Source organism: Theropithecus gelada, chromosome 7a, assembly GCF_003255815.1.
Source record: "Theropithecus gelada isolate Dixy chromosome 7a, Tgel_1.0, whole genome shotgun sequence".
Classification (NCBI taxonomy): domain Eukaryota; kingdom Metazoa; phylum Chordata; class Mammalia; order Primates; family Cercopithecidae; genus Theropithecus; species Theropithecus gelada.
In genome coordinates this window covers 5,239,655-5,263,543 of record NC_037674.1, presented here as the reverse complement: position 1 = coordinate 5,263,543, position 23,889 = coordinate 5,239,655, and the positions used below count along the sequence as shown (strand labels likewise).

The 23,889-nt window shown below is 46.9% G+C and overlaps 1 protein-coding gene across 3 annotated transcripts in view; it reads left to right on the top strand.

Moving 5' to 3' along the window:
• Window positions 1-23,623, top strand: part of CHRNA7 (cholinergic receptor nicotinic alpha 7 subunit) — a 139,550-nt gene extending 115,927 nt beyond the window's left edge. For 2 of the 3 annotated variants that reach the window (XM_025390017.1, XM_025390016.1), the window contains exons 5-10: window positions 3,868-3,947; window positions 8,775-8,942; window positions 9,571-9,765; window positions 10,690-10,776; window positions 14,348-14,457; window positions 19,061-23,623. In XM_025390017.1, coding sequence (XP_025245802.1) covers window positions 3,868-3,947; window positions 8,775-8,942; window positions 9,571-9,765; window positions 10,690-10,776; window positions 14,348-14,457; window positions 19,061-19,579 — 1,159 coding nt within the window. In that variant the 3' untranslated portion in view covers window positions 19,580-23,623. The remainder of the gene's footprint in view (window positions 1-3,867; window positions 3,948-8,774; window positions 8,943-9,570; window positions 9,766-10,689; window positions 10,777-14,347; window positions 14,458-19,060) is intronic. The other variant, XM_025390018.1, reaches the window with a different exon arrangement.
• The last annotated feature ends 266 nt before the right edge of the window (window positions 23,624-23,889 follow it).

Genomic DNA, 23,889 nt, shown 5'->3' with positions numbered 1-23,889 from the left:
CCTAGGCTGGAGTGCAGAGATGCAGACATAGCTCACTGCAGCCTCAAACTCCTAGGCTCAGCTAATCTTCCTGCCTCAGCCTCCTGAGTAGCTGAAACTATAAGCTCATGTCACCGCACTGATTAATTTTGTTTATGTTTTGTTTTTGTAGAGATGGGGTCTTGCTTTGTTGCCCAGGCTGGTCCCAAACTCCTGGCTTCAAATGTTCCTCCCCTCTGGGCCTTCCAAAGTGCTAATATTATAGGCATGGGCCACTGTGCCCAGCCTGTAGACCACGCTTTCTGTTTTGCTGCTCCCGAGGGTGATTGATGGGGGAACGCATCCCACGTCTGCTACAGCTTAGATGCCATGTAATTGGAAGCACAGACTTTAATTTTTTTAAAGAGCAATGCAAAGCTGAAATCTCATTTGGTGACTCCTTTATAAGAGATTCAAATGCATACACATTCATGGCCAGAGAGGCTTTAGTTTAACTTCCATGCAAAAAGGAGTTAAACAGGACACATAAATTAACACAATGGTAGTCTCTAAGAGTTAAAACTTTGTTAATAGTCATTTGAGTGTGTGACTTTTATTACCATTTTCAAATGCAAAGGCACTAAAATATTGGAGGTGAATATTTTCAGAAACCTTGAGGCGCCTCTGTGGGATCTGAGGGCTCCAGAGAATCTAGCTTGAAGATCGTGATACTATCCAGAGTGAGGTTGTGCAGGTCCACATTTTCAGCTATTTTGTGCCCAATCACTGTTTATAATGTGACTCATTAACAGTCAGATACAGACAACGGTCGAGCAAAGAATATTTACATCTTGATCCTACCTCCTGCTGTCTCTTTCCCTGTGTGTGTTTGGAAGTACGGGGGGGATGTGTCCTTTCGTGACAGCTTGGCTCCTGCCTTCTCTCCCTCTCTCCTTTCTCTCCCTCTCCCCAGTTCCCCACTTCTCCCCCTTTCTTCCTTCCCTTAAACTTCATCACGTTTTTCTTGTTTCATATTCAAATCATGGCTTCCTTGTACAGTTATTAGTCTTTTCCTAGAGTTTCCAGTTGCCTTTTTTCTTATTACAAGAATTTTTTAAACTGTGTCCTCAATCAAGTCCATGATGTTTTTCAGCTCATTATATCTCCTCTGTCTTGCTCTGAACCCATTTGATTCTGTCCTCACTACCTTAACATCTTGCCAGGATTTGAACCCACCTTTTTCTAGGTCTCCTGCTCAAGTCATCCTCTAAATCTCTTTTATTGATCTCCAGGTTTAGTCTAAAAGTGTATTTCTTCTTTCTCAGTTTTCACTCTCATTGTTCCAAAGCTGACCAAGGAAATATATGTTGGGAACAAGCTCTTGAAGGCCTTAGTGTTCTTGGAAACCCGTTTCTGCCTTCATGCTTGGGTGGTTTTCCTGCTGTGAGAAGTGTCTTCGTGTTATTTCTTGAGTGGTATTCTCCCTCCCACTCTGCCTGATGGAGCTTCTGTGGGTGAGGCGAGGTCCCCCGGCCTTGTCCTCTATGCCGTCTTCTTTCTGTGTTACATTTGATCTCTGTGATTTCCATCATCCAAACCTCCCACCCACTCGTAAAAAGTTATTTCATAAATCATACCTTTAATTTCCATTTTTCTGTTTTTCTAATGGCTATAACCTCTTGAATTTTGTGAGGACATTACTTTTTTAAGAAGTGATTTTTCCTTCTTTTCATTGACTCATTCTTCTTGGATCTTTTTTGGTGTGTATCCTCCATGTGTGTTGCATGCTGAAGGCTGTCCTCCGGTGTCTGATTCTGAGTTTCCCCTTGGGGGAATCTCAGACATGGGAGAGGCTACCTGAAGCTCTGTAGTCGTGGGCAGCTCCTGCAGGGGCCACAGTGGCCAAAATGAGGGGAGCTTTACTCTGGGGTGCTGATACTTTGACCGGCTGCCTGTGTTTTGTTTGTTTGTTTTTTTTTTGAGGTGGTTTATTTTTCTTTACCAGTAGGGCTGTGTTTTAAGGGTACCCAGGGTTGATTTTAATCAGGCATGGTGAGACATTCAGACACAGAAGTGACTGTCCTGAAGGAAAACAGTTTTACTCACAGTTCCTTAGAAGCAGAAGCACAGGCTAGGCGCGGTGGCTCATGCCTGTAATCCCAGCACTTTGGGAGGCTAAGGGGAGTGGGGTTGGCGGGGGGGGGGGGGGGGGGGGGGGGGGGGGGGGGGGGGGGGGGGGCGGGGGGGTGGCGTGGATCACGAGGCCAGGAGTTCGAGACCAGCCTAACCAACATGGTGAAACCCTGTCTCTACTAAAAATACAAAAATTAGCCGGGAGTGGTGGCGCGCACCTGTGATCCCAGCTACTCAGGAGGCTGAGGCAGGAGAACTGCTTGAACCCGGGAGACAGAGGTTGCCGTGAGCCGAGATTGCACCACTGCACTCCAGCCTGGGCAACAGAGTGAGACTCCATCTAAAAAAAAAAAAAAGGCAGCACAGCCCGGCACATGCAGGGACACAGGGAGGCACGGGAAACCTGAGCAAGGAACTTCCTTCATTGTGGCTTCTGCAGGAAGGAAGGGAGGAGCAGGGCATGCAGGCTTAGGCTTAGGATTGGCTCCTTAGAATAATTGCAGTAGGCCCTGGGGCATAGGTACTCTTCCTGGTTGGGTGTTACCTGGTCCTGCAGTGATGAGAGCAGGACTGGTGTCAACCCCAGTGCGACAGCCTGATAAAGGATGTGTTTGGGTGGGTGTATGGGTTCTAGATTGATTGATTTGTGTTTGAAAGGCCGGAGTTGTTTACTATCTCTCCAGGAGCCCTCCAGAGTCAGCAAAGCCCCAGATGTCAACACATCAGAATCCAGAAAATATAAGAAGACAAGGCTAGTACAGGCTGTTGGTGTAATTGCTGTTGCTGCTATGTGTGTGTGTGTCCTTTATCCCAGTTGTTAACTCCTGGCTGCAGGAGGCTGGAACAGGGGAAGGAGAGGGGAAGAGGTGCATCCATCTAAAACTCGCACTTCTGTTGTCTTCCCCCACTTTCCTTCTTTTCATCGCTAACTGGAGCTGGAAGCCCTGTAGGGTTTTGGTGTCCAGCTCCCTCCTGCAACTGCAGTTCAGTCATTCAAGATATATATGTGGGCCAGGCGCAGTGGCTCGCACCTGTAATCCCAGCACTTTGGGAAGCCAAGGCGGGCGGATCACAAGGTCAGGAGATGGAGACCATCCTGGCTAACATGGTGAAACCACATCTCTACTAAAAATACAAAAAATTAGCTGGGCGTGGCGGTGTACACCTGTAGTCCCAGCTACTCGGGAGGCTGAGGCAGGAGGATGGCGTGAACCCAGGAGGCAGAGCTTGCAGTGAGCTGAGATCGTGCCACTGCACTCCAGCCTGGGCGACAGGGCGAGACTCTGTCTCAAAAAAAAAAAAAAAAAAGATATATATGTGAGGCATGAACCAAGTGTGGGCCCCCTTCAAGAGGCTGGAACTAGAGCTTTGGACACAGTGAGTGAAAACCCTGTCCCATGAGGCTCACAGGGTGGCAGCGTGCCTCACCCACCCTCTGTTTTTCTAGATATCGTGAAAATGTCACATCTGCCAATGTTCTCCAAAGTTGTTTACAGGTTTCATTTTGGTTAAGAGCTTGATTTTATATACATCGTGAGAAAAATTACAGTTCAGTGTGAAAATTGAAATGGGGGTAGACACTGGCCCCTTCCAAGCTGTGCTCCTGGAAGACCTCCCAGGCCAGCCCCAGTGGTGCTCTCAAGCGGGGTGTGGGGTTGTGAGGACAGACAGGGGCCCCTCTCAAGGACTCTGCTGCACCAGCGAAGACAGACCCCAGGGCTTCGGGAAATCCACAGCCTGGTGGCACTGGCTCATGCATCCTTTTCTTGTTTCTAGTGCGGATGAGCGCTTTGACGCCACATTCCACACCAACGTGTTGGTGAATTCTTCTGGGCATTGCCAGTACCTGCCTCCAGGTAAGCTGCACTTTCTTTGTCCTCTTCCAGTTAGAAGATTGAAGCGAGTTTGGGTGTCTGGCCGGTGTCCCCCGTGTGGGGGACCAGCTCTTTGCTTCGCCTCTGCTCACTCCCACCACTTCCTCTCTCTTTTCTGTGCTTCTGTGTGCTTTCTACCCCCAGAAGTCATCCTCCTCTTTTGTCTCAATCAAGCCGTCTTTGCCAGTGTGTCCTTATTTTCCGCCATGTGTGCCTTAAAGCCAATGTACAAGTACAGCAAGTGTCCTTTGCCAGGCAGTAGCCACCTCACCTTCCAGCCTGCAAGCCACCTGTCCAGGCTCTGCTTCCCCGTTCCCGCTCGCCATCCTCCTTCCCGCGGGACTCACTGTCTTGGCAGGTGCAGCGCTCCAGCTGCTGGGGGTGAGATGTGACAGTTCCGGGAGCCTGGGTGTGCGCTGAAGAGCACATGCAGGTTACAGGCAAGGTCTGGTGGTTTCAAGGGAGAGCTCTCTAGCGACTGGCTTCTTCCCGGCAGTCTCTCTCCTCTCTCTCTACCTCCAAGGCTAAGTGCCCCCTGGATTGGTTCTTTCTCACCGGCTCATTTTTTCAGTCGGATTCACAGGGCAAGGGAAATAGGTTTATGGCCTGGAGGTGCATGCAGAGTGCACGCTAGCATATTGAGATGAAAGCTGGGGTTTTTGATCTTTTAGAAGATTTTTAATGTGTTTATTCCAGGGTGATCTCCCACACTGCAACTGTTTAACTTTCTGTTCAGAGGCAACCTGCAATTACCTCCACACCTACCTACCACTCACACATATGACTCACACACACACCACTCACAACCACTCACACACCACTCACCCCTCACACACACACCACTCACAGCCACTCACTCACAACCACTCACACCACTCACCCCTCACACACACACCATTCCCACACACACCTCAGTACTCACCACTCACACATGACTCACATACACACCACTCATACATGCCACTCACACACCATCCACACACACTACTCACAATCACACACTCCTCACACAAACACCCCACACACACCTACACACTAACACATATCACTCATACACACACCACTCACACCACTGACACACGTCATTCACATACCACCCCCACACACTACTCAAACACCACTCACACCACCCACACACTACTCACACCACACACTACTCACACCAACCACCTACACATGCATCACACACACCACACACGCCACTCACATACCACCCCCACACACTAACACAAACACCACTCACACACACCACCCACACACTACTCACACCACTCACACTGTTCACACACACCACTCACACTAACACCACACACCCCTCACACAACCATTCCCATGCACACACCTCAGTACACACACAACCACTCACCACTCACCCCTCACACAACCATTCCCACGCACACACCTCAGTACTCACACACACCACTCACACACGACTCACACACACACCACTCATACGTGCCACTCACACACACACCACACACACACACTCCACACAAACACCCCACCACCTACACACATCACACACACCACTCACATACCACTCAGACCACTGACACACGTCGTTCACATACCACCCCCACACGCTACTCACACAAACACCACTCACACCACCCACAGACTACTCACACCACACACACACCACTCACACCACACAACCACCTACACACACATCATTCACACACACCACTCACACACGCCACTCACCACCCCCACACACTAACACCACTCACACACACCACCCACAGTACTCACCACTCACTAACACATATACGCCACTCACACACACCACTCACACTAACACAAACACCACACACAGACCACCCACACATAACACACACCACTCATAAACACACCATTCACACATATACGCCACTCATGCCACTCACACACATACCACACACACACCAGTCACATATACCACATACCACCCACACACACACCACTCACACAAATGCACCACCCACACACACCACTCACCACTCCACACATACCACTCACACAAACCACTCACACACACACCCCTCACACACCACTCACATCCTCATACACACCACTCATACACGACTCACAACCCTCACACGCACACTACTCACACACATGCAGACACCACTCACATATGCACATTCAAACCAGATACACTACTCACACCACTCACATGCCACACACATACCTCACTCACATACAACACACACGCACATCTCGCGGTCACTGCACACACACCACCCACACCACACTTACACGCTCATCCTCACATGCACACACACACGCTCACATGCACACACATGCACACACCCATACATACTCATATACTCATACACACCTCACACATCAGCTAAACTTACACACATATACATCTCACACCACATCCTCACACACGCCTCACACATTTACATGTGTCACACCACATACACACCTCATGCGCTCTGATATACTACACACTATTACACACCTCACACCCTCACGTAGACACGGCCGCACTCACACCGCACTGCCGCGGCTAGGCTGGCTCTGACTTCTGGGTTGCCGTCTGCCTGCCCTCCCTGTCAGCAGGTGAATAGCCTTCGGGGGCAGAGTCAGCCTTTGCTCACCTTAGCATTTACCCCTGAATGAACAGAGGAGCGAGTGAACCTGCCAGGGGTAGGTAGACACCTCCCAATAATATTGGAACAGATTGAAGAAGTCCAGCTGTTCAGGCTTCTCGAAGCATCCGCTTTCCTGCAAGCCCTGGCATTTCCTCCTACCAGCAGGACCCTTGCAGACGCGGGTAGTGGAGGAGCCTTCCGTCACTCCCGAGGTCTTTCTCACCAGGCCTGCACGTTGCATCTTCTGTTATGAGGGCTATTTTAGCCCTGGTAGTCACCACTGTAGAATATGCTGCTGCAGGTGGTTTGGAAGGCTGAGGCTATTTTCAGCTGCAGGAGGAGCACTGCAAGCCTCGAGCTGCCTGAGTACAGCAGCCCCCTCTGGGGCTCCAGGCCTGCGTCCCCACTGCAGTGTCCCTGGATTCTGGTCAGGACAGGACACGCTGTCCTGTGACCATGAGGGGCTTCCTTACACGGGCAGGAAAGGCCCAGGGCTGCCTGGTTTGGAAACCCCTTGCCTGCTCCCTGGGAATGTAGAACTAGTCCCAGGATGCTGCCCTGTCTGTAGTTAGAGGGGTAGGGGTAGAAAAAAATGAGTTCAAGCTTTGAAATAGAGACTTGATCATAACATGACTTTTCCCCCCATTTCATGTGTTTATTTTTTAACAGCTTTATTGAGAGAGAATTTACATATGCATTTTAAGTACATGATTCAACAATTTTTAGTATATTTACAGAATTATGCAACCATTACCACAGTCTAGTTTTAGAACATTCCCATCACCCCACCAAGATCCCTTTTGCTTGTTTGCAGTTAATTCCCATTCCTACTCCCAGCAACCACTGATCTGCTTTCTGTCTCTAGAAATTCTCTGTCTCGGGCCATTTCGTAGAAATGGACTCATGAAGTTACAAAGCTTTCTAACTGGCAGACAATGTGGGTTTTGGGGGGATCCAACCATTAATGGAGGGGGATTGTCTGTGATAATTCCAGATTCCTATAAACATTTCATGTAAGGACGCAAATCATACTTAGGAACTTCAGGGACAAAATGTGTATCTTTTCCCAACTCGGTTGTGGGGTGGGGTCCTTCTTTGCAAGGCTGTGGAGGCTCTTCCTGCATGCATTCTTTCTGTAACTGAGTAGCAGCAATTTGCAGAGCGCCAGCCCTGCCCCAGGAACACCTGGACACTGAGTCTGTGCCTGTCTTCTTGTGCCATGCAGCCTTCCTCTGGGCCAGGAAGAGCACATGAGTGTAAATAACTGGAGTGGCCTCTTCTGGTTTCCTCCCTGTGGCCCTCTGGGAAATCCACTTCCAACCTGTCCTAGCCTGGAATAGCTCTTTTCAGCGGAAACTCTTCCTTCAAGCACCATCTCTTCAGCCTAAACTTCTCTGGTTTTTTGTGTGTGTTTTTGGTTTTTTTTAACTTTTTTTCTTACAGACAGATTCTAGGTGTGTTCCCCAGGCTGGAGAGCAGGGGCTCGATCATAGCTCACTTCACTTTAGCCTCAAACTCCTGGGCTCAAACAATGCTCCTGCCTTAGCCTCCTGACTGGCTGGGACTACAGACATGCACCACCTCACCCAGCTAATCTTTTTATTAGAGATGTCTCACTATGTTGCCCAGTTTGGTCTCAAATTCCTAGTCTCAAGTGACCCTCCCACCTCAGTGTCCTGAGTCACCGGGATTATGGGCATGAGACACGGTGCCCAGCTTGTTCTGTTCTTGATCTAAAATTTAAATTAGTTAAAATTCTAGCTTTCACCAGAATTCTAGATTATATTTCTCGATAATCATGTGTTCTTCCAATTTTTAACCTAAAGAAAATGCCCACCTCACCCCACACAACACCCACACATCTTTTAGATTCTATTTCTAACCTCATCATCGTTAGAGATATTTTGCATTCTTTACTTTTATTATTTAGAGTCTGAAGATGCTCATGGTAAATGCAAGATTATAGAGCTAACTTTTTGCACAAAAAGCCCACAAAACAGTTTTTGACAGAGCATGTCAGTGTTACGTTTGGATTTTAAAAGACAGTGAAGCTGAGCTAAGATTCTGTTTTAAAGATTTTGCAATTAAATAAAGAGACAGCTTCAGTTTGCTCTGGACTGCGTTAGCTGCAGTGCGGAGGGCGGAACCGGCTGAAGGAACTGCTGCGTATTTTGAGCGCGTCTCGATCAGCTTCCGTTTCAGTCTTCTGTTTCCGTCACCCACACAGGCATATTCAAGAGTTCCTGCTACATCGACGTGCGCTGGTTTCCCTTTGATGTGCAGCATTGCAAACTGAAGTTTGGATCCTGGTCTTATGGAGGCTGGTCCTTGGATCTGCAGATGCAGGAGGCAGATACCAGTGGCTATATCCCCAATGGAGAATGGGACCTAGTGGGTAAGCCATGAGACTAACAGCCTGGAAGAAAGCTTTTCTATTCCCGGGCAGGCTTTAAAAGTTTGGGATTTTCCACTGTCCTTTTCGGTGTGAGTATTTATTGAATTTTGCAGTAGTCTCCATAATTTAGTGAGAGCTATAGGAGGAGAAACAGAAAACAATTAGGATATGCCATGCTTTCCAAGAGGAACTGGCACTTGTAGTGAGAGTACATTTAAACAAACCAGTGTGAGCATAGATATCTCTACGTTATTCAGATCCACTCCATTTCTAAAAGCAAGTTGAATGGCAAACTTCAGTTGATGGGAACCTATATTTGATTATTTTAAATAGAAAAACAATGATTATATTTATAACTGTAAAATTGGTAATATATTAATTATTATAATCATGTGTTTCCAATCCACCAAAAGAATATCTACCAATTTGGCCAACTATCACTAAAATACTCTTAATGCTATAGTAAATCAACAGGTTTTATTCAAGCTAATTACACCCCCCCCTTTTTTTTTTTTTTTAGCACTTTGCAAACTTTAGGGCTATGCTTGTGTGTGGTATAAATATTGAAATAAACAGGGTAATTTATTGTATTCTAACAATGGCTCCTTCTCTCCTCCTCCCTATGGAGGAATTCCCGGCAAGAGGAGTGAAAAGTTCTATGAGTGCTGCAAAGAGCCCTACCCCGATGTCACCTTCACAGTGACCATGCGCCGCAGGACCCTCTACTACGGCCTCAACCTGCTGATCCCCTGTGTGCTCATCTCTGCCCTTGCCCTGCTGGTGTTCCTGCTTCCTGCAGATTCCGGGGAGAAGATTTCCCTGGGTAAGCACCCGGGTCTCTGAGACTAGAGGCCCCTCTGCTGAGGTCGGCTCTGGAGGGCTCACAGCAGACAGCGCAGGACTCCATCAGGGTTCCCGGGGATTACCTGGCTCATCGCACACAGACCTCCTAGTCCAGGGTGGCTCCAGGACACTGGAGGTCCCTGACTCGGGCTCCGTGCTGGACGGCTGTGTGATCCTGAGAATACTGGAGGACCCTCAGAGGATGGGGGGATGCACGGGGAGGGGCCAGCTCCAATCTGCCTTAAGGAGCCTGTGCTTTCTTCCCTCCTGCCACCCCACCTGTTCCTTGATGGCCTGTTCCATATCAGCTTGCATTTGTATGTTGCAGTACACAGTGTAATTCTTATGATCACCCCCATACGAAGCTAAGAAAACCAAGATTTCGAATGGTGGGATGAATTTCTCAATATCTTAAAGAGTTACTAAACATCAGATGTAGCACATAGTAGAAATTATTCCCAAACCCATATTTTCTGAGTATGAGGTTCAGAAAGGTTGAATGTTATATCTAAGGTCACATAGCTAGCTGAGTAGCAAACTTTAAGACCTGAAACCAGGTCTCCTGACTGCATATTTTCTTTTTCCTGCTACGTGAAACTACTTCTCAATAATAGTTTACAAAAAATATGAGAGATAATTGTGCTAAGTTAAATTTTTCAGTTTGTGTTGATGCTTTTAAAATTCTGGGTCCTAAACTTGTCTCCATAAGAGACTCCTTTGGGACTCTGGTAAGTGGTATAGAATGTCCCCTGGAAAATGCACATGCCCAAAATGTGCATTCCACAGCATCCCCCAGCACCACCATCCCTCGTTCTTTGAGTGTCAGATTAGGAGCCCTCGTTGGATAGAATTGAGGCGTTCTTGTCTGTTTTGTCTGAGGAACCGCTGTGTGTTTATGTTTTAGGGATAACAGTCTTACTCTCTCTCACTGTCTTCATGCTGCTCGTGGCTGAGATCATGCCCGCAACATCTGATTCAGTACCATTGATAGGTAAGGCAAGAGTCGGGCTCCTCTCTGAGATATGGGGTTAGGGTGTGCCCAGGATTTCCCAGCAGATGAAACGAGAAGAAATAGGGCTGCACTGCCCCCATTTTCTCTGGAAGGTGATGATTTGCTGTAACTATTCAGAGTCACCTGGGCCAAGTAAGGGGAAGGGGATATTCAGCTTTGAGGTTTGACTTTTAACTTGCAGAAATGCCTCCCTTCCCCTCATAATTCTCCTCCTCATGCTTGCTTTGAAGCCAGATATTTTATCATTAGAGATGCATCATCTTAGCTTAAGATGTTTACCCAAAAAGCCTTTGTTAAAATGGGAGAAGCACACGTTTATTGTGTCCTGAGATAACTCAATGTTTCTGTATAAAATAAAAGTGTTTAGGGAAATATGAATGAGAGAAATATATTTTGCACAGGTATTATAAGGCATGACCCTCTGCCCAAGGAGGGACAACAAAAACTAGAGTCTCCACTCCCATTGGGCAGTGAAGGTCGGAAGGAGGTATACAGACGCATTACACCTGCTGGCCCGCTGTTTGAGGACCCACGCTGTGTGTCTGCCTGGGGGTGGGCTAGAGGGAGAGCCCTACCTGGATACCCCCAGGCTTTGGGAACCAAGCAGCCAAGGCCCTTCTTTGGGGAACTCCCTGTATGTGCAGTATTTTGGCCAGAGAAACTGTTGGTATGAAAAGCCTTTGTGGGTATCATTTTTCTCTTGATACCATCAGACAGGGAAGAACCACCTCTCCACCCGGTTCTGACTCCATTCTTTCTACCTTCCAGCATACTGCTTTCAGTAGAGATTTGCAGCCACCCCTCCTGGGACAGTTGTCAGGCCCTCTCTGGACCGATTACCTGCTGGGAAAGGCTTGGTTGGTGCATAGCCCACATCTAGAAGGATGGGATGCTAGTGGCCCCAGGGACATCAGCTTTGCTTCCCTCTGTTGATGGAATTTCAGTCTGGGCAATCCTTTGACCCCCCTCTCTCCATAGGTGGTTGGTCTGCTCAGGCTGCCATGACAAAATACTTGGGGGCTTAAATTACAGAAATTTCTTTCCTCACAGTTGCACTGCTGAAAGTCCAAGACCAAGGGGCCATCAGGGATGGTTGATCCTGAGACGTCTCCCCCGGGCTTGCAGACAACCACTTTCACCATGCTTTGTCCTCCCCTGGTAGTTCCTCTGTGCACCTGCATCCCTGGTATCTCTCTGTGTATCCACATTTCCTCTTCTTCATTAAAAGAACACCAGTCAGATTGGATTAGGACTTGACCTAATGGTACTTAATTACCTCCTTAGGGACACTATCTCCAAGTCCAGTCACATCCTAGGGTACTAGGGGTTAGGGCTTCAACATGTGAATTCTAGGGGGAAGCACAATTCAGCTCATAAGGGTCATGGTTTGCTCCAGCCTCCTTCCTTTTCTCAGGAGCCCTGACGCTAACTTTAGGTCTTGAACGTCCACCTCTGGCAAAGCTCCTCCCAGGTACCTCTTGGTCTTTGTAGGAAGGCAGCGAGTTCCTTCCCGGCGTGAGGACCAGTGAGGGCTAGCTGAACGCTTAGCCTCCTACACCCTGATGCTTGCTGCTTAGAGCTCAGCCTCTTGAGCAGACAGCCACACCAAAGGTTTAATAATCAGAGCTGCCCACTAAAGAACGCCGCCTCCTTTCTCCTAGACATCTTGGCCTGTGTAATTGCTCATCACTGCACAAATGCTGCAAGGAAGGGGTTTCTATTTTAATGGAGGCCACCATAACAAATTGCTGTAGACTGGGGGCCTGAACAACAGACATTTATTTCTCACAGTTCTGCAAGGCTGCAAGTCCTAGATAAGGGTGCCAGCAGGGCTCGGGTGAGGGACCACTCCCTGGTTTACAGATGACCCTCTTCTCGTTGTGGCCTCATGGGACAAAAAGAGAGTGAATTAGCTCTTTAGCCTCTTTTCATGAAGGACTCTAATCCCATCCATGAGGGCTGCACCCTCAGGACCTCTTCAAGGACCCTGAGAAAATCACTCACCATTTCTCTACTTACACAACACTTCTCACACCAAAGGGGGGCGTTTCTCCCACATCGACCAATTCTTGGAAACCAGCTGGGTGTCCTACAGCTAGTTCACTTCAGTCCTGACGCCACCTGGAGTTAGCACAGCACTCACAGATTAAGGTTCACAAGACCATTTCCACTTGAGATGCCAGTTAGAACTTCCGGCTTCTCATGCTTCTGACCAACTCTATAAATCAGGGAGTTCCCAAAAGCACATCTTTGAGTTCAGCCATTTACTAGAGTGGCTCACTCTAGTAAACTCAGGGAAACACTTTACTTATACTTATTCACTAATTATAAAGTACAGATGAGCAATCAGATGAAAGAAATGCACAGGGCAAGGTATTTGAGAAGGGGCATGGAACTTCCATGCCCTCTCTGGGCACATCACCCTCCAGACACCTCCACGTGTTCAGTACTGGGAAGGTCTCCAAAGAACTCCATCCTTTTGGGTTTTTATGGAGGCTTCACTACGTTGGAACGATTGATTATATCATTGGCCACTGGTGACCAACTCAACCCCCAGTACGTCTTTCCTCCCCAGGGGTCAAGGGTTGGGAGAGGGGACAGGGCTTGAAGGTTCCAACTCTCTAATTACTTGACTGGTTCCCCTGGCAACCAAACCCCATCCTGAGGGTATCCAGGAACTTCAGCCATAAGTCATCTTATTAGCATATAAAAAGACACTGATGACTTCAGAGATTCAAAGGTTTTAGGAGCTGTGTGCCAGGAAATGGAAGACCAAATACATATTTCTTACTATAAATCACAATCTCATACGTCCCAAAGCCCCGCCTCCAGATACCATCCCAGTTAGGACTAGGGTTTTAACACATGAACTTTGTTGGGAGACGCAAACGTCATCCTTTGCACCACCCCCATTGAAGAGCTGAGGCCCAAAGAGGCTGAGCATTCACTCCAAACTCACAACCAGTAGCTAGTGGACCAGGGTGGAAGCACTCAGATGCTCCATGCTGCTTCTCACCTGGGCCCAGGTGGAAAGACACGCACGGCCCATTAGAGCCAAAGCTGAGACTGAAGTTCTCGTCCTGAAAAGTCCCTGCCACTGACCCCTTCCTCAGGCTGGACAGTTGGCAGCCAGGTGGTGTGCAGGTTTGCCCTCATTGCGCCCCTGGAGCACAGTAGAGGCCTGCATCATAAACACTGGATGGTTCCCATGCCCTGACATCCAGTATTTACTCACAGGAACAACCTTATCACCATCTTGTCAGGCGATGCTAGCTCTTATTGACTGACAGGGAGGCCAGAGTGCATGGAAGTGCAGTGAAGTGAGGGAAGGCCACTCCGTGGGTGGGAAGTCAGACCACGCTGGCTGGTTTTGCGCACCCAGAATGTGGGCTGCAGGCCTGGCTGGTGACAGGAGGCCATCTGCCCCGCCCGTGGCATCACTGCATCCTGAGGCCCTGACGGTCAGAGAACCTGGTCAGGGTGTGCCTGTCCTGTGACGTTCAGTGCCGCAGGAGCGCCACGTCTCACCCTGCATCTGTTCTCTCCACAGCCCAGTACTTCGCCAGCACCATGATCATCGTGGGCCTCTCGGTGGTGGTGACGGTGATCGTGCTGCAGTACCACCACCACGACCCCGACGGGGGCAAGATGCCCAAGTGGGTATGTTCCTCCCACCCCCGACAGAGTCGGAGCCCCTCCCTAAAGGAGGCTCCTCCTAGGGTTTATCTATTTCAAAAATTGCACAAAAAACGGGCATTCCTAAAGAAATAGCTTTGGGTTGTTTGTTTTTTGAGACAGAGTCTCACTGTGTCACCCAGGCTGGAGTGCAGTGTGGCGTAATCTCGGCTCACTGCAACTTGTACCTCCTGGGTTCAAGCGATTCTCCTGCCTCAGCCTCCCAAATAGCTGGGACTACAGGCACATGCCACCACGCCTGGCCAATTTTTTTTTTGTATTTTTGGTAGAGATGGGGTTTCACTATGTTGGCCGGGCTGGTCTCGAACTCCTGACCTCGTGATCTGCCCACGTCAGCCTCCCCAAATGCTGGGATTTACAGGCGTGAGCCATCGTGCCCAGCCAGAAATAGCTTTGTTTTTGTATTTCGTCACCCATTGACGTGTCTTTGCGTAGCGTGCAGTCATGGTGCGCGTATTCCCGGATGCCCTGTGGCACTGCTGTCTAATGTGACGCTGCGGAGTAAGGCTTTCAAACTGGCTGCCCTGTGTGTTCTATCAGCACGGTGTTTTGAGAAGGTAGTTTTTATTGATGCATGCTGTCAAGCACTGTGCTGCAGTTGGAAGCAACAGATGAGACAGACGTGTAGCAACATGGTTGGGGCTTCACAACAGAATGAGGAGCGAAAAGAGTAAGAAACAGAACGAACCATGTACAAATCTGTATGTTCAGTACATATAGGGATATCATCCAACCAGAAGTCTATAAAACAAAGACTAATTGTCAGCAGTGGGGAAGGGGGACGGGATAAAAGGAAATGCATAAAAACAAAGGATTGCATCCCACAGCCTGTCAGCTTAGCCTGGGCCATACCAGTTCTGCCCCAGCTGCTGGCACCGTGCCCAGCCACGTCTGCGGATGCTCGCCCACCCAGGGATCCTCTCCTGCAGGGTCTGGTGTCCGGAGCTCTGCAGCCACCCTCACCTGGCAGTCAGGAAACCTTGATGAGGACCTACGGAGGGCCTGAGCTGCTTCCCCGCTTCATGTGGGCTTTGTAAATCTTCCCTGTCCTCCTGTCTAGAGAGCCTGGCCTAAGGATTTGGGGAGCTAAAAAGGCCCTCACATCCCAAAAGCAGCCTGTCTTTGGAGAGCACTTGTGTCCCAGTTCAGAAGGGAATCTAGGAATCAACAACAAGCTAAAAGCAGCTGTAGGGGTGAGATGCCATCAGGTGACCCTCCAGGAATAGGGGATTGCTGGGCCTCCTGAAACATTTCATTGTGCAGTAGTTTAGTTACCTGAATGCTCACTTAGCAAAGACTACTTCTTAAGAAATGCTTTACAAAATTAGTTTCTTCTCAGAGTTGCACCTGCATGGCCCATTCCCCTTATACACTATTTAGTGAAGACTTACTTGTGAGCCTCTCATAGTGGTGTGTGCCTGTAGTCCCAGCTACCTGGGAGGCTGAGGTGGGAGCATCATGTGAGCCCAGGAGCTCCAGGCTCCAGTGAGCTATGACGATGTCATTGCCCTCCAGCCCGGGTGACAGAGCAAAACCCCATCTCTAAAAAAAAAAAAAAAAATAAGGACTCATTTGTAGCTCATTACACCAGCAGCAGTAATGTGAGCTCAGCCTACATGGTGACATCGCACACACAGACCACATCACTATGTTCCCTGAGGCTTGTTTTGTGAAGCCGCCCCCCCCCCACCCCGCTTAAAACACCGGGGTACATTTGCACACATCCACCTGTATTTTTGTCTGATTTCCTTATAACCCTGACACACTTAAGAAAATGCAAGGCCAGAGGTGGGAGGCCTGAGAGCTGGGGGCTTGCTGGTTTACTGCTCTTTCTACCTATCCATCCATCAGTTTGAAGCAGGTAATACATTTACCTGTTTCTAAAGTCTAAATAAAATTAGAATTATACATAAGGAAATCCTGCTCCCATTCCTTCCCCTTACCCTGCATCTACCACCAATACCGATTGGTATATAACCATTGTAATGAATTCCTTCTTTTTCCTTCCAGTATTTATTTATGCAAATACAAAAATCTAAACACCTATTCTCATTTCTTGTATTTTGACTGATGAGAAGATAAGAAAATTAAGACATTGAGACACGAAACCATTTTTAATGACCTGTAGCACTCTACTGCTCTAGAACAATCTTAATTAAGAACATATGCTAATTATTCACCTCTCAGCATAAAAGCTTATTAAAACCAGTTGGCTGCAAATGAAAGATGAAGCTTATGCATTTCTCTCGCTTTATATAGCACACTGCATTTTTCCTTCATTCCATGTGTATGTGAAACACAAACAGCCTCCGAGGGACTTTTATTATGATCTGTTGCCATGAAGAAGATACTGCCGGGTGCGGTGGCATTATGTGACATTTGCACAGCCAGAAACAAAACTGTAACCTAACAGAAGAGGTCAAGAGCACAGTTTGAGGAGTGCCAAGAGGATAATTTTATCTTTTAAATGCTTTGGCTTTGAAAGCTAATGATTCAGGCCATGGAATTCAAAGTAGACTTGGCAGTGTGTATCGTATGAGCTTGAGATGTGCACTGGGGAACGTGTAGACCCTGCATGGAGGGAGAAGTGCCTGGTGCTGCTCGCTCCCCATGTGCACTGCTGCTAGTGCATGCAGGCACACTCACTGCCCTGCAGCCCCCAAGAGAGCTGGCTCAGGCTTTCTGGTGCCTTCCCAGAGGGGTGGGGTTGCACAAGTTTTGAAGAGAATCTTGTAGACCCTTTGACAGATGAGGCTGGGAAAGGCTAAACATGTGAAGTGACATAACCACTTACTCATTGTATGTCCTTGGGCCAGTTTATTAGCCTCTTTGAACCTCAGTTTGTTGGTCTATAAAGTGGGGGGATTATACTCCTTTCACAGGACCCTGAAAGGCCCAAGTGAGATGACTTGTCTCATGAGCCTCGTATGGAGGGCCCAACTCACCCAAGGTTTCACATGGGGCCATATGTCCCTGCTCCTTACTGATCATAAAAAACCCTCTGAGGTCAGCAGACCCAACCTTTCCAGGACATGCAGAGTGCCGCCTGCTTGTCAAGTACAATGGGAAACGAAGGGTTATTTTTATAGCTGCAATGAAACTGGTCTTATGCTTCCCTGTTCTTGTCCCCAGACCTGTTTGTTGCCGTTATCTTTGATAAGATGTTATAAAAAGATTACCAGGAATGAAAGCTCTGTAGATACGAACTGCACAGTTTACTATCTGTATATTTCCTAAAGATAGGAAATCTACCTGCTAGGTTACTGATGGAATTTCCCCACAATCATAAAACAAAATGTAAATGAAATCAGGATCTGGATAATTTCAGGGAAAGGGCCCATTTTTCACACACTTACCTGGATGGGCTTGCAAGAATGCTTCTTTACCTGGATTGAGGCTTTGGATGTCTCTCTTCTCTCCATGAGAGGCAAAACCAGGATGAACCCCATGGGGTGATTTTTCTCCAGCTTCTTTCGTGCATTCTAGGACACACTTTAGACCGGAAGTTAGCAAACGATGGCCTGGGTGGCCAAATCCAGTCCACCAAGTGTTTCTGTAACTAAGTTATTTTAGAAAACATGCCCATCCATTTGACGCCTTCAATGTGTGCTACATCCGCAGAAGTGAGTAGTTGCCTGGCCCTTTACAGAAAGTTTGCCAACTTCCACCTTCCACTTTTCAAAGTCCTCTCCCAGACATCATCTTATTCAGTCTTCATTGAAGCCCACTGAGTTAGGTTAGAGGTTCCCACACTTCCTTGGTTCACAGCACTTTAGTGTCTCCGGAAATTTTTCACAGAGCCCCTGGCCAAAAGAAATAATACCCAAGGCTGTCTTTAAATAGATCAAAAGACTTTAATCAGTTTTCATGCCTTAACAATGTAGCACCTCTGGGGCACAGCACCGCCTCTCAAATCTTGGGATCAGATTGGAGACCACTAACCTAGTTTCTGTTTCACAGGAAGTTCCTTGGTATTTGCTTTTTATCAGGGTACTTTGAAAAACAGCTTTGCAAAGTGTTCACATCATCACAAGAGATGTGGTAATCTGATGTTGGAAGCCTGAACTGCTTCAAGCTTCAAGTTCACCTGGTGTCTCATGGATGTCCTGGGGTTGCCTTTGAACATTTACAGCCGCCCAGGCACTCTTTGCCTATTTGCAGTGGCCTTCCAGGACACCTAACAGGTAGTGTGGGAGCCACAGTGAGGTCTGAAGGTCCCCAGGTTACAGATGAGGAAGGATCAGAGAGGGAAATCGACTTTCCCTCTTGACACAGCTCACATAGCGTTCCCCTTCCACGAGGCTGTCTTCCCTGAGATTGCAGTGTGCCTGCCCCGGAGAACAATTTAGCTTCTTCCCAGGGTGCATCAGTTTTAGTCTCGCCTCACTTTGAACTCAACTGCTTGTCATGAGCAGGCACTGCTTGCCTGCTAAAATCATCCGGGAGGCAGTGGAGCCTGCTACCCCCAGGACCAGTGAAGCAGGGCTTGTATTGTAGGATCTCACTGCTGTTGGGATCAGCCGAAGCCTGCCTCGGGGCCGCTCCTAACGTTCTGTTGTCTCCCCAGACCAGAGTCATCCTTCTGAACTGGTGCGCATGGTTCCTGCGCATGAAGAGGCCCGGAGAGGATAAGGTGCGCCCAGCCTGCCAGCACAAGCAGCGTCGCTGCAGCCTGGCCAGCGTGGAGATGAGCGCCGTGGCGCCGCCGCCCGCCAGCAACGGGAACCTGCTGTACATCGGCTTCCGCGGCCTGGACGGCATGCATTGCACCCCGACCCCCGACTCCGGGGTGGTGTGCGGCCGCATGGCCTGCTCCCCCACGCACGACGAGCACCTTCTGCACGGTGGGCAGCCCCCCGAGGGGGACCCGGACCTGGCCAAGATCCTGGAGGAGGTCCGCTACATCGCCAACCGCTTTCGCTGCCAGGACGAAAGCGAGGCGGTCTGCAGCGAGTGGAAGTTCGCCGCCTGCGTGGTGGACCGCCTGTGCCTCATGGCCTTCTCGGTCTTCACCATCATCTGCACCATCGGCATCCTGATGTCGGCTCCCAACTTCGTGGAGGCCGTGTCCAAAGACTTTGCGTAACCACGCCTGGTTCTGTACATGTGGAAAACTCACAGATGGGCAAGGCCTTTGGCTTGGCGAGATTTTGGGGTGCTAATCCTGGACAACATTAAACGTCACAACTCCGATGTTCCCTTCTGGCTGTCAGTCGTGTTGCTCACGGTTTCCTCATTACTTTAGGTAGTAGGATCTCAGCACTCAGTTTAATACGCTCAGGTGGGCTGATAGATCCCCTTGGCACATCCGCACTGTCGGTCAGCAGGGCCACTGAGAAGTCATTTTGCCCATTAGCCCACTGCCTGGAAAGCCCTTCAGAGAGCTCCCAGTGGCTCCTCACCCCGGGACAGTTGGTTTTGCATGTCTGCATGCCACTTGCCATGAAGGCCTACCTGAAACTTCAACATTTGCTTTTTGCTTGTGTACAAACCTAGATTGAAGCTAAAATAAACCAGACTCACTAAATCCATTCCAATAATTTACTGGTGGAAGGAAAACAAAAAACTAAAACACTCTCTGTTAGCTTTTCTTCAAGTTATTTTTTTCTATCAGAGACAGTTGGTAGACAGAAGCAGCTTTATGCTGTTCGTACGTTAAAAAAAAAAAAATAAAAGACAATGTTGGTCTTACTAAGGATCTTTTCACCAGCCTTCCTGACTTCCGCAAACCTACCCTGTCAAGGAAATCAAAGGGACACAGGTTTCTGTTTATTCTGTACAAGGGCCAGGCCCCATGAGTGTCTCTGGTGGATCCCAGGTAACTCCTAGGTGCTGCTCTCAGAGACTGAGGAGTTGAGCAAATCTGTTCTATTCTGCAGAACCCACAGGACAAATAGAGTTCTAGTAGAATTAACAGCCCAAAAGAATAGCTAAAGCTAAGTGAAGCCATTTATGTGGGCTTTAAAAACAAAAATGTGTTAGCTGATTCACATGCACTGGACTTAATTAGTCTTAGAAATGTGTGCGTGCCTACAAATGCACAACATAAAATGAACATATTCCTAGGCCCTTTCTGCATGTGTCAGGGCTAGGAAGTAGGGGCTGGGAACTCTTCTAGTCCCCAGTATGGCAGGCGCCAGGGAGGGGATGGTGTGGCCCATCCCTTCTCTGGATACCTGGCCAGTGGCAGGCAGCAGGGAAGAACTGGCAGACCCTCAGTGACTGACAAGCCAGCAATTCCGGGTTCTGACTTTTCGGAGTCTGTCTGCTCCAAGCCCGTCCACCGCAGCTGCAGCCCCGAAAGCTGGCTCAGAGTCCTTGGGTGGATTCACTGGAGGTGGGCAACTTGAAAACAAGAGAAACTTTCATTTTTAAACCTAAGCGATGATGCAGCTCTTCCCTTAGATTGTCACCCAGGCTGGAGTGCAGTGGCGCGATCTTGGCTTACTGCCAGCTCCACCTCCTGGGTTCACACCGTTCTCCTGCCTCAGCCTCCCCCAGTAGCTGGGAATACAGACACCCGACACCGCGCCTGGCTAATTTTTTGTATTTTTAGTAGAGATAGGATTTCATCGTGTTAGCCTGGATGGTCTCATTCTTATTCTTTAATGAGATCAGAGGGTAATTCACCAAGAAAGACCTCTTCTGTTCCATTGTGCCATCCAACAACTGCTCAGAGCTCAAAACTGTAGAAGGCATCTGAGCCCCTAGAGATTTTTAATTTGCTTCTAATCCCTGAGATGGGACCATCATGAGGAAGATTTGATTTTGAGAATTAAATAAATTGTATGTGTTTTTCCAGCCATCTGGCCCACTCATTTCTGGGTAATGCACATGACTTTGCAGTGGAGGAAGATGGAAGCTTGTGTGTGTTCGGTGTGTGTGTGTGTTTAAGTGTGAGGTACCTGTGTGTGTGACAAGAGAAGAGACCTCACTTATGAGAAAGTTGGTGAATCAGGACATTCCAGCCTCAGGCGGCTTTGGTAGGATCTTCCTCAGCAGGCACTCCATCCACGTGCTATGGATGAACCATGCACAAGATTGTCATTTGTTTTTGTTTTTGTTTTTCCTGTTAGTGTCTTTAGAAACAAGAAGTGTTTTGATACATAAAAGGAATGCTTCGTTTCTTATCATTATCCCAAAAATGATCCCTTCCGCAGTTTTGCTTTAAAAAGAAACCTTTTTGGTTTTGTATTTTATACAGGAACATATAAAATGCAAACAAAAGTTGTGCATATTTTGGCCCCTCAAATAACTACTCTGTCACTTAATAAAGTAATAATAAGAAATAGATGTGTGCATAGTTAGAAAAGTATTAAAAACAACAGCCTCCCATACTCCCTGTTTTCTCTCTCAGAGGGGACCACGAATGAGCTTCTAAGGGCATTTCTAGAAAGGAAGAAAAGAAGATAAGAGGCCAAAGAAGGAGGAACGGGGGTTACGAAGAGACCTTCCTTTTCCAGCACTAGCACTCTGTGAAGTGCGCTGCACCTTGCATTCTTCACATGGTTTTGTCTTAGAGGTCGTCCCATAGTAACACATAAAGATCTACCTCATGCCTCCTAGTAGCTGCTTAGCGTTCCATTGTCTCAGTGGACTATCATTTATTTGAATAGCCTTTTATTGGCGAACATATGGATATTTCCAGTTTTTATTTTTATATACAAATCTATAATTGGCATACTTGTACATATATCTTGACATTGTTTTGTGACTAAAACTTGGTATAAATTCCAACTTAGAAATGAAATTACTGGGTTTAAGGTTACATGTATTTAAAATTTTGATAGATATTGCCAGATCATCTTCTAGAAACTGATCAATGGATGTAACTCCATCAAGAGTACAATAAAAGGCCCAATTTCTCAACTTTCTATAATAGCACTGGGCATTTTCAAACTTAATGTTTTTCCCAATATAATTGGTGACACATGATATTTAGGAATATTATTCTGATTTTGGTTTATTTTATTGTGTATAAAATGGGACATCTTTTCAAATTTTTTGTAATTTTACTTTGGATACATTTATATATTTTACCCAGTTCCTAAATGGGTTATTTGGCTTTTTCTTAATTAATTTGCCCATGTACTTCGGGACATTTTTGTCTTATGCCTTTAAAATATTTTTGTTTATCATTTGTCTTTGGATGTTATTTATTGATTTCCTTATTTATTGGCATAGAGTTTAAATTTTTATGTTGTCAATTTATCAGTATTTTTCTTTGTCAATTGTGGGATTTGTTTCCAGTTTTTAAAAGCCTTCCTCATTCTGAGATGATAAATAAACTTACTCACATTTTCTTCTGAAACTTTATGGTTTATTTGTTTACCTTCGGACTCCCTGGAATTCATTTATTGCAGGAAATGAGGGAAAAATCCATACTTTTTCCTCCAAATGGTGGACAGTTGTATCAATAACTATGTAATGATGCATTTCTAAAATCCAGTCATAGTGTTTTCCCCAGCTGTTCAAAATGCAGCCTTATTTGTAAACTAAATTTCTTTAAGTGTTTGGTTCTATTTCTGTTCTATTTATCTCTGTGAATGCCTTTAATTTCTAAAGCATTATTCATACTCATATCAGTATTTTCAAGTCAACACTTCCTTCAACTCTGAGTCTCTCATATGAATCTTTTTTTCAATTAGAGTCACAGTGAATTTACAGATTGAGTCTTCCTATTCAACAGCACGAAATCTTGTGTTTAAGTCTAATTTTATATAACTTAGGAGTGTTTTATGATTTTGTTCACGAAGGTGCTTTGAATTTATAGTTGTTTATTTCCAGATGTTTTATCATTTGGCTACCATTTTCAATGGAATGATTTATTCCACTTTATTTTCTATTTTATCCCATTGTATAAGAAAGTAGTTGGTTTTTATGTATGAATGTTATAATCAACCACAAACTGTGATTCCTACTTGTTTCTAAGATTTACTTGACTTCTTTCCAACGTGTCTCTTATTTCTTGTATCTAGTTGCATTTGAGATCAGTGTTGAGTCAGTCATTCAGGTGGCATGCTTGTCTTGTTCTCGACATCAGTGGGACGTCATAATGTCTCAACGTTTAACTTGTATGAAGACATGTATTTTCCTTGCCATAATAAAAAAGTATCTGTGTGTTCTCAAACTATTAAGACTCTCTGAGGAAAATATAGATGTTAGGTTTTTATCAAAGCCTTCTCAGTGTCCAGAGGGATTATCAGAAGGTCTTTTCCTTTGCTCTAGTAGTATGTTTAATTATATTAATAGAATATTTAAGACCAAATCATTAGTGTATTCCTGAGATGTTCTTTACTTACTAGTACCATGATTTTGGTTATCAATATTTATAATTAAGATTCATCATTCTACAGCTTGCTTTTATGTGTTTTTTGCCCAGATTTAACTTTTTTC